Source organism: Malania oleifera, chromosome 11, assembly GCF_029873635.1.
Source record: "Malania oleifera isolate guangnan ecotype guangnan chromosome 11, ASM2987363v1, whole genome shotgun sequence".
In the NCBI taxonomy this organism is placed as follows: Eukaryota; Viridiplantae; Streptophyta; class Magnoliopsida; order Santalales; family Ximeniaceae; genus Malania; species Malania oleifera.
The window spans coordinates 48295028-48305060 of NC_080427.1; the positions used below are offsets into that span (position 1 = coordinate 48295028).

At 39.4% G+C, this 10033-nt stretch overlaps 1 protein-coding gene across 1 annotated transcript; it reads left to right on the forward strand.

Moving 5' to 3' along the window:
* Positions 1 to 268: 268 nt before the first annotated feature.
* Positions 269 to 6790, forward strand: LOC131167386 (uncharacterized). The gene is made up of 4 exons (XM_058126191.1): positions 269 to 763; positions 3737 to 4012; positions 4545 to 4682; positions 5035 to 6790. Exons 1-4 carry the CDS (start codon positions 440 to 442, stop codon positions 6592 to 6594), a joined length of 2298 nt encoding a protein of 765 aa, XP_057982174.1. The 5' UTR covers positions 269 to 439; the 3' UTR covers positions 6595 to 6790.
* The last annotated feature ends 3243 nt before the right edge of the window (positions 6791 to 10033 follow it).

Here is a 10033-nt window from a genome sequence, read left to right on the forward strand (position 1 = left end):
TTGAATATTTTATGTGCATGATAAAAAATTAATAAAATATAAATAAATATAAGTGCAAACATTAATTTTTAGAGTGTCAATAAAATCTCGCTTTTAAACGTTTAAAAAGAAAAATATCAAAATACAAAAAATCAAGGCCAAAATTTTAAAAATTTGCTCAATAAATAAATGAATAAATAAATAAATAAATAAACCTAACCCTGGTCAAACGGTTTTCAACCGCGGTTAAAGTTAAACCATCCTAATAAATCTCTCTGCTTCCCTCTCTTTGTCCCTGGCGCCTCACGTCTTTCAAGTTTCGAGCTTCGAGTCTAGAGAGAGAAAGAAAGAAACTCTATAGAGAGAGAGAGAGAGAGCTCATGCGTGTTCCCTGGCTCTGCGGTTGAACTGAACACGCTGATACTCCCGAGGCTCGACCTGCACGCCTTCTTCGCCGGAAATGACGGTATTCGGCCACTCCGGCGGCGGTTTCCTCGCCGGTAAACAGGTCTTCCCGGTCGACTACGAAGCAGAGGTCTCGCAGCGTCTCCTCGAAGCCTGCCTCTCCGGCGATCTCAAATCGGCGTCCGAGTGTATGGCCGATCCGTTCGTCGACGTGAACTTCGTCGGCGCCGTGTGCCTGAAGGTCAAGAAGACTGAAGTCATGCTGCGTGATGAGTCCGCGAGCGAGGTTCGGGTGGAGTACGAGGAGTTCAAGACCGATGTCACGCCGTTGTTCCTCGCCGTCCATGCCGGAAATGTGACTCTCGTGAGGAAACTGCTGGTAAGCTTCTAAAACTTTGATTTCTCGACGGTGTTGATCGGATCACCGGTGTTGAAGTTCAAGTTGGAGTTTACCTTTTTAGCTTTTACAACGATTGAAGTGTTAGTGAGAGTGCTACTAGGTTTGAAGCTATAAGCGTTTGTCAGTGAGTGTCGATAAGATCATTTTAGCTATTGCAGTTAGTTTAAGTGTTCCATGAATTCGTCTTCTTCCACGTGTATCTGCATTCTGGAGATTTCTCATTATCTTAGAAGAAATCATGTTAGATTGGAGCTTCACGTTATTCCTCTTTGGTTTCTGTCATTTGAGGCTTGGTTCTTCCTCAGTTCCTCCTTCGCTCCCCTCTCTCTCCTCCATATATCATCTGTTCCGTAAAAAAATTGAAATTAGATATTTCGGTTATATTTAATCGTTCAAGTTGCTTGACATCTTATTTTTGAACTGATCTGCAACTGCAAATCTATAATTATTATGCTTAAATGGCAAGATTTGCTGGAAATAAGGACGTTTTTTTTTCCTCTGTTTGGCCTCGCAATTATTAATTTGTTCTGCAACGACGAAAATTTGTTGATTCTTTAGTAAGCTAAAATTTCGAGTTGCGCTGGTGATCTACTTGGAATTAAATTTTTTATCTCTTCGACTTTTTTATATATTGTTTTGGTTTCCTATAAAACGAGTTACGGTTTTGAAGTCCCCTGTTTATGATTTATTGACGCTTCGTTTCCAAAGGCTAGATTAGAAAGTGATTTGTCATCTTTAGGATCGTTTCCTCTTCAATTGCTGAAAAAGTAAATCATTAATTGTTGTTCTCTTTATATTTAATTGCAGATTTAAGCCTGTCATCATTAATCACTATACAAATGCTAGCAGTCAATTAAGATGTCCAGGGGCTAACGTCTGTGGGGTCATTAAAATTTTACTTTCTTCCACTGAAGAAGATTCGAAGTGGTGCATTGAATTTTTCTCATTCTGTTATTTAATTCTTTGTTATTGTTTAAAATTTCCCAATTTTGTCAGGTTAGTGTGAAGTCAACCGCTTTTCTCTCCAACTGAAAAATTTGAGCGAGTGCATTAAAATTTTCTCAGTGTGTTGTTTAATATTATTTTATTTTATGTTTTTTATTGGGCAGGAGCAGTTTTTTTTCCCCTTTTAATTACGCCATTGTGTTTCATTTTTTCTCCCCTCTGTTTTGTGCCGATATGTCACTCAGTGTTGGCGTCACTTTTTGATTTCTATGGTTCTTTTTGATTCCTCCAGAAGCAGAGGGGTCAAGCTTTGGTTGAGGACAGGACATAACACCGAAAAGGTTGTGCTGTTTAAAACATGTTTTGCTGTTTAAAACAGTCTGGCTGTCTGGGATTTTCAGATTTGGTTAACATGCGCCTTAAAAGACTAATTTTTCCCCACTCCCTAAATTTTGAGGCTATCGTTCTGTGCCATGTTTAATAGGAAAATTTGGTTTCTCAATTTGAAGAAACTATATGACTTCTGATGAACTCTGATCTGCATGTTTGGGAATGACTGAACTTGCTAGTTTTTCAATGGATGTGAGCGTATTTGCTAGTTTAAACTCGGAGATAATCTGATATGGGATGATTCTTTCCTCTGATACCAAGATTTTCTTCAAATTTCAAAGTGTCAGCCTTGTACTGGTAAGGATAGTGTGGCCAATGACATTGCAACAATTTGGGTTTGCAGGCAGATAGAACGATGTGATGAAGAAAGATCTAGGACCAACCTAAGTAGTTGAACTGAGGCATGCATCCATGCTCTTAGGGATCTCCTTATAATTCACTTCTTGTGTTCCTTGTGTATGTTAAGGATTTGCACAAATGGGATGGTCAGCAATATGGTCTTTAATTAAGCTTATTATCTTGTGGAATTGTCAAAATATGTTGTGGGGCTATTGCTGAGTGGTCATCCTTTTTACAAAGGTACATTGTACTATTCCTTCTGATATTGATTATACTAGATGTGACACTAGCTATTGTTAAGGCGTTATATACAGTGTTAGCCTGGAACTTATGACTTTAAATTTCTTAAAGTTTTAGGTTAAGTAGTGATTAAACTTGGCCTTAGTTGTCATGGGCTCTAAGTTAAAATTCTTACTTCTGTTCTTTGTTTCTCATTCCATCTGCAGTTGAATGGCAGGTGTGGGGCTGTGATGAAGCCTTACCTAAGTTGTTAGCTTACCACCTACTGGCTAAATTTTTTAATTGAGTGGTGATTTTAAAAGTTTTTCGCTGTTGTTTTTCAACTGCACTAGAAATAATGTGCATTTAAGGTAAGAAATGGAGAAGCAATGCATGCTGACATTTTATTTGGCATTCAGACCTTTCTGGTTACTTGGTCTTCTACTATACAGAGTTCAACATCAACAGTATAATTATGAAACCAACATCAACTTTTCCTCACCAAGTTATGTTGACAAAAATTTCATATAAAGGACCTATTACTATTGTCTTGTTTATTGTGTGTGCATGTTACACATTTTTTATTTGTATGTTTGAAGCTAATTTACCAGGAAGAAATCAAAGGAAATACCTCAATAGCATAAGATATCTTTTAATGTTTCAGCTGCCAAAGCCCATGTTGAGTTGTCTCTGACCCTTGACCTGTTCCTGAAGTAGTACAGAGTACGCGGACAATCCCCCTCTTATTAATGAGTTTCCATGGATGCCTGATGAAAGGTCCATGCCCCATTGTCTGTCACATCAGAATTGCTCATTTGTTTTGTCTTCTTGTGACCATGTCCTTCTGTATTCAAGGAAGAATCCAAAGTACTCTCTTAGAGTACTAGCTGGTGTTCTTCTCTGGTACCTTCATTGATGTCCTTTTTTAATTTCAAAATAACATCTGGTTGCGCAATTTGCAATGGACCACTGTTTAAATTTTGAGCAAAGAAAAAATTTGGAACTATAAATAAGTTCTGTTTCCTCTTTTGATATGGTTTGTTATTTTTCGAATGACAGAGCGTTGGGGCTGATGTGAACCAGAAACTGTTCAAGGGCTTTGCAATAACAGCAGCAGTTAGAGAGGGCCATGTTGAGATCTTGGAGATCTTACTTAAAGCTGGGGCATCTCAGCCAGGTTGTGAGGAGGCTCTGTTGGAGGCATGCTGTCACGGGCAAGCACAACTTGCCAAGCTGCTTATGGACTCTGATTTAATTCGGCCCCATATTTCTGTGCATGCTCTTGTCATTGCATGTTGTAGAGGGTTCGTGGAGGTGGTGGGTGCTCTCATGAAGGTAAAACATCAGTCACTTGACTCTATAAGCTGCCCATTGCAGTGATAACAGATATCAACATCACGAAATTGCTCTTAGAGTTTGTTAATGTCAATTATGTATTGAAGATCAGAAATTGAACAGTTGCAATCGCTCCATGAGTTGTGTTGGCTCCTTGTCTTTACTTGGAGGATGACACGCAGTTCTAACTGACCTGAGTAACATATGGTTTCTTTTTAAGTTGGATGGGTGGCAGTCTTGATGCACTATTATCGGTGGCCTGTGGGGACTTCAATGCGATCTGGATAAAAACCTTTTTAACAGTTTTTAATGATCCAAAAATTGAGAACGGTTGAACCACCAAAAGAACCATGCTTTGCTGATGAAATAGTGCTTATGCCCTTTTGTAGCCTTTATGGGATGGGGTGCAAGATGATGATCAATTAATGCAGTGTTTTTTTAACATCAAATCTGGTTGTTATATTTTTACCACTTTCTTTTATTTGCTTTTGGTATTTGGCCATCTGACATAATTTTGCATGCTTAATGGCAGTGTGGAGTGGATGTTGGTGCAACTGACAGGGTTCTGCTAAGGTCTTCCAAGCCTTCTTTGCACACAAATGTTGACTGTACTGCTCTTGCTGCTGCTGTTGTTAGTAGACAGGTCTCTGTTGTCCGTCTGCTGTTACAGGTGATCTTCTCATCTCTGCTTCAGCATTAATATTTTTCAGTTTCAACTTTTGCTTTCATTTCTTGATCTATTTTTACCATGTCTTGAATAATTGAATTAGTGTAATGGTTCTGTGGCTGCAAAGAACAAAACCAATGAAAGGGTACAGAAATATGGGATTGGCTTTCTCATATTCTCACTCTTTCACACAAGTTAGGGCCTGACATACTATTTTAGGAGGTCCTATATTTTATTCTTGTCGCCAGTGTTTATTGTTTGTACAAAACTAAATTCTATATCCCTACACCCAGGGCGGCGCATCTTCATGATTTGTGACTTTTTTTCAGTTTTTAATCCAAAAATGGAAAAACAGGCAGGTGCTCGGACTGATGTCGAAGTGAGGCTGGGGGCATGGTCATGGGATGCAGCATCAGGGGAAGAGTTCCGAGTGGGTGCAGGACTAGCAGAACCATATGCCATCACCTGGTGTGCTGTGGAGTATTTTGATGCCACTGGTGCTATTCTGCAGATGCTCCTCCAGCATCATCCCCCCAATACCCCTTACTGTGGAAGAACCCTCCTCCACCATGCAATCCTCTGTGGTAATGAAGGAGCTGTGAAGGTGCTGTTGACCTGTGGTGCACATGTAGAATGTCCTGTTAAAACAAACTGGAAAATTGAATTTCGTCCAATACACTTGGCTGCTCGCTTTGGGTTTTACATGATCCTTCAAACTCTAATTGAGTTCCGATGTGATCTAAATTCTAAGACAGATACTGGTGACACAGCCCTCACAATTTGTGCAAAGCACAGGTGGGAAGAGTGCCTTCGTATATTGGCTGCAGCTGTTGCTGATTTTGGCTTGGTCAATGTTTCTGGGCAATCGGCAAGTTCAATTGCGGGGTCAAATGGGTGGTCCATCGGGTTTCAGAATGCAATACTAGGTGTAATTAGGTCTGGAAAGGTTCCTAGGTCAAGCAATGCCTCTGTGTTCTCTCCTCTCATGTTCGTAGCTCGAGCAGGTGATACTGAGGCTTTGGAGGCTCTAATCGGTAGGGCAGACATCAGTATTGACTATCAAGATGAAAGTGGTTTTTCACCAGTCATGGTTGCTGCCTTGGCAGGTCATGTGGAGGCTTTCAGGGTGCTTGTCTATGCAGGTGCTGATGTAAAGCTGTGTAATAAATCCGGTGATACTGCAATTACCCTGTCCCAATCAAACCAGAATCGGGACCAATTTGAGAAGGTAATGCTAGAGTTTGCTCTTGAAAGAGGCAACCGGAATGCAGGAGGTTTTTATGCTCTGCATTGTGCAGCACGTCGTGGAGACTTAGCTGCGGTTCGGTTGTTGACCAGTAAGGGCTATGATGTAAATGTTTGTGATGGGAATGGATACACGCCACTTATGTTAGCTGCAAGGGAAGGTCATGGACTTGTGTGTGAGCTTCTGATCTCATATGGAGCTCACTGCAACATCAAAAATTCCAAGGGCGAAACAGCACTCTCCCTTGCAAGGATGAACAGTAGCATTAGAAATGATGCAGAAAATGTCATACTTGACGAACTTGCTCGGAGGCTCGTCTTGCAGGGTGGCTATGTGCAGAAGCACACCAAGGGAGGAAAAGGAGCTCCGCATGGGAAAGAAATGAAGATGATTGGGGGAGAGGGTGTTTTGCGATGGGGCAAATCAGGCCAGAGAAACGTGATGTGCCGCGAGGCCAAGGTGGGGCCAAGCCCGGGATTTAGGAGGAATAGGCAGAAGAAGGGGGATGCTGATGAGCCCGGGGTGTTTCGGGTGGTGACGACCAGGAACAAGGAGGTGCATTTTGTGGGCGAGGGAGGGCTGGAAGCAGCGGAGCTGTGGGTGAGGGGAATACTGCTTGTGATGAGGGAGGCATCCAGTGCTAAGAAGAGGGAAGATGAGAAATGGTAGGTGAAATGACAATTGAGGGTTTTGTGTAGGATGTATAGAGTTAGGTGCTAGCAGTGTACTTCACCTTGAAGTACTTGGAGCTTTTCTTCCCCTATGTAAAGATTTTGATCCAGTAGTTGTATAAATGTTTGTTTGTTTTGTTTCTTCCTCTTACATAAAGAAGAAAGAAGAAAAATGAGAAACCAGTTGACGGAAATGCAGGAGCAAACAGGGCTGAGAAGTGGTAAGCTTGAAATTTGGATTTGTGTAAACCAAATAGAAAGTGGAGTTATATTGAACTTTTATTAAATTCATATTAATTTAAATTTAAGACTTAGAAGTTAGAATGTATGGTCTAGACACAACATCAGAAATAAGATCTTTTAGAAAATTTTCGGCAGAAAAGTTTCATAAAATTGCACATGCGTGATCTGGTAAGTGATAATTTTTAAAATTTTACAAAATTTGTCTTAATTTTTTTTTACAAGCTACGGATTCTGTATTTTATGCAAGACTGAAATCTCAGATCACATTGAGAAGCAAGCACAATTTATGCACGCATTATGTTCTATTCACTCCATATTTTCTCACAAGCGCCGGCCACTTCGCATTAACAAATGCTCCCAAGAAAAGCCTGATGGAAAATTTTGCAAGAATCCGAGGGAAAAAAATTTTGGAAGATGACTCGGAAGTATCTTTTTTTGAACTTAAAAATACGACATCCAACATTGAGCACCATAAAGAGAGAACATACTAAGCACCACAAAATTTACAGTGTTCATGACCTCAAACAAATAAAACAAATCCAATTTTATCCCCAAATCTCGCGAATTCCTACTGGACTCAAAATTGAGATTAGAGTATAAAGGGCAAAGGAAAATTAATTAATAATAATATTATTACCTTTTCTTGATCTCTTTCTGCAACCCTGAACGAAGCTGTAAAAGGTAACCTTTCATTTCCCACTAGTGTGCTTGGTGTCTATGTGGAACCTCTGCGAGCTCTCCCTCTGACGAGTTTCCTTGGGCTTCCTTAGAACTTCAACCGTCACACTCTAATATTTGGAATAGAAAGAAAGATTCAAAAGAGAGAGAGAGATCTCTTGAATTGAATAAATTTGTATTAATGCTTTCTGATTTTCCCTCCGCGAACATAAAGGTCGGAACTCCTTTAAATAGGCAAGTAATCGCTAATGGATAAGCACAAACTTGCTTTCTCAAAAGCAGATGCCTGACATAAAGTAAAAGCAACTTTAATAAAAGAGAAGGACAGCACATAGCTTGCTGACTCATCCTTTCAAAACAAAACAAAATACCGACACAACTTTAATAAAGCAAACTACTTTAATAAAGCTACTTTTGACTAAATACACAGGATATGACCCGTCGAATCGTCCTTTCAGCGAGGCCTGGGTTATGACACGTTTCTGGATAGGTGTCTGATACGACCTTCTTAAGTAGTCCGCTCAATCTGGCCTGAGATATGATGAGTGTCTGGACTATCATCTAATATGTACACTTGGCAAAGATCTCGTCCTTCTTCAGAGATCTTTTAGGACACTAATGATTTCTTCATCGTGCTCCTTTTTTGCCAGCTCTGCCAGTACTATCTGAAGATCGCTCTTCATGGCTTGGGTTGAAGGAAGATGCTGCTACCAATCTTTAATCTGATTAATTACATCTCTTGCATTAATCGCAAATTCTGCTAAACTACCTTCCTCAAATTTTTGGAGAAACTTTCCTTCCATGGAAATCAGAATTTCATGGTCTGAGAAGAAAATACAGTTTGATGCCATCCTAACTTCTAACAAATAGATTCCCCACAGATTCTGGACCAAATCATAGAATTTTCTATGCTTCTGAAAATCCTCCCAATCTGATTCCTCTTCATAAAAATCTAAAATGGTTCCTTCTTTCCAATCTTCTGGAAAAAGATTTCAGAACAAGACTTTTCCTGTTTTCAACTCAACTGGTTCAATATAGCTAGTCCACCAAATCCGTCATAGATGGGTAAAATTTAGCACATATTTCACCATTGCTGGTAGAAAGTTGAAAGCCTGCCCTGTTTTACTAAAACCAAAAAACTGGATTTCTCCCGTCCTTAAAGCCATATGTACTGCAATAAGAAGTTCTGGTTTAATACTTCTGGGAATGTATAGCTTCGGAATACACAGTCCGCTCTTCATCCAAAACTGCTTTTATTCAGGATATTCTGAAATACCATCGCTCTGGTAGTAAAATTGTATTTCTTAAGCTGAATGTCCATCTCCATCTTAAGCTTAATCTGCTGGTGAATGAGTTCGGATGTACTTTCCCTGTTAACGACTATGAAATATTCTGAAATAATGGATTCAAATTCTTCCAAAATTTCTACTATTTCCCGAAGATAGTCTGAAAATGGTGTATTTGCTGGTATTGCTGGATTATTAATCATCCCCTCTAGCAAAACCCTTTTTCCTTTTGAGATTTCTGGAGTTCTTAACAGAAAATCTTCAAGAACCAAATTAATATCGACTACTTCAACTTCAGCTGTTTTCTTATCCTTTATGGTTTCTAGAAAACTTCTATTGATTGTGATCTCTTCATTCTTCTGTATTTTTTCTCCTTTCCCTTTCCTGGACCTAGGATTCTGGGTACACTGAGTGCTGTAGTGACCAAACTGGTTACAAAAAAAGCACTAGATATGACTTTTGTCGTTTGGCTTTTCATCACTCCTAGATGAACTCCCTTTTTTCATCTGACTCTGTCCCTGAACTGGAACTAGGCATCCTCTTTTCTGAGAAACGTTTTCGCTACTTTCTTCTTCCTTCCTGGATTTGAAAAGATATTTACCTCTGTCTGTCAACAAATCTGGCAACTGGGTAATCTGCGACCTTATGCCTTTCTTGACAAATTGGGCATTTGATATGGCCGCTACTGCTGCTGCTACTGCTCGCCATCTTTTCTGCAAGAATTTAAGTATCTGGTTAGAGTATCAGCAATAATATTATTTTTTCCCTTAATTTGTTCTACATTAAAGGAGTAATATTATAACTCATTCCTCCACCTAACCAATCTTGCTTGGGTGCATCGTTTTAACTTAATTCCCATGAAATGCTTTACATATGAACTATCTGTTCTAACGATAAATGGTTTACCCAAGAAAAGTTCATTGACCCTAATTCCTTTAAGGACTGCCAATAATTCTTTTTCATTAACTAGGTAATTAAGCTCTGCTCAATTAAAACATCCACTCCAGTATCTGCTGAGATGTTCTGTTATATCGATCTTCCTGATCTTTAAAAGACACCCCCATGCTCTATTTGAAGCATCGGTTTCAAGAATTTTGTCTAATTATGTTCCGTCTGGATATTCTAATTTTAGAAAATTTTTGGCTTCTTTCTTTAAGGTTTTAACAACTTCAGTATCTTCTGAAGTCCAAGTCCAGGGATTCTTTACTGAAACCTTTTTCTGAATTGGTG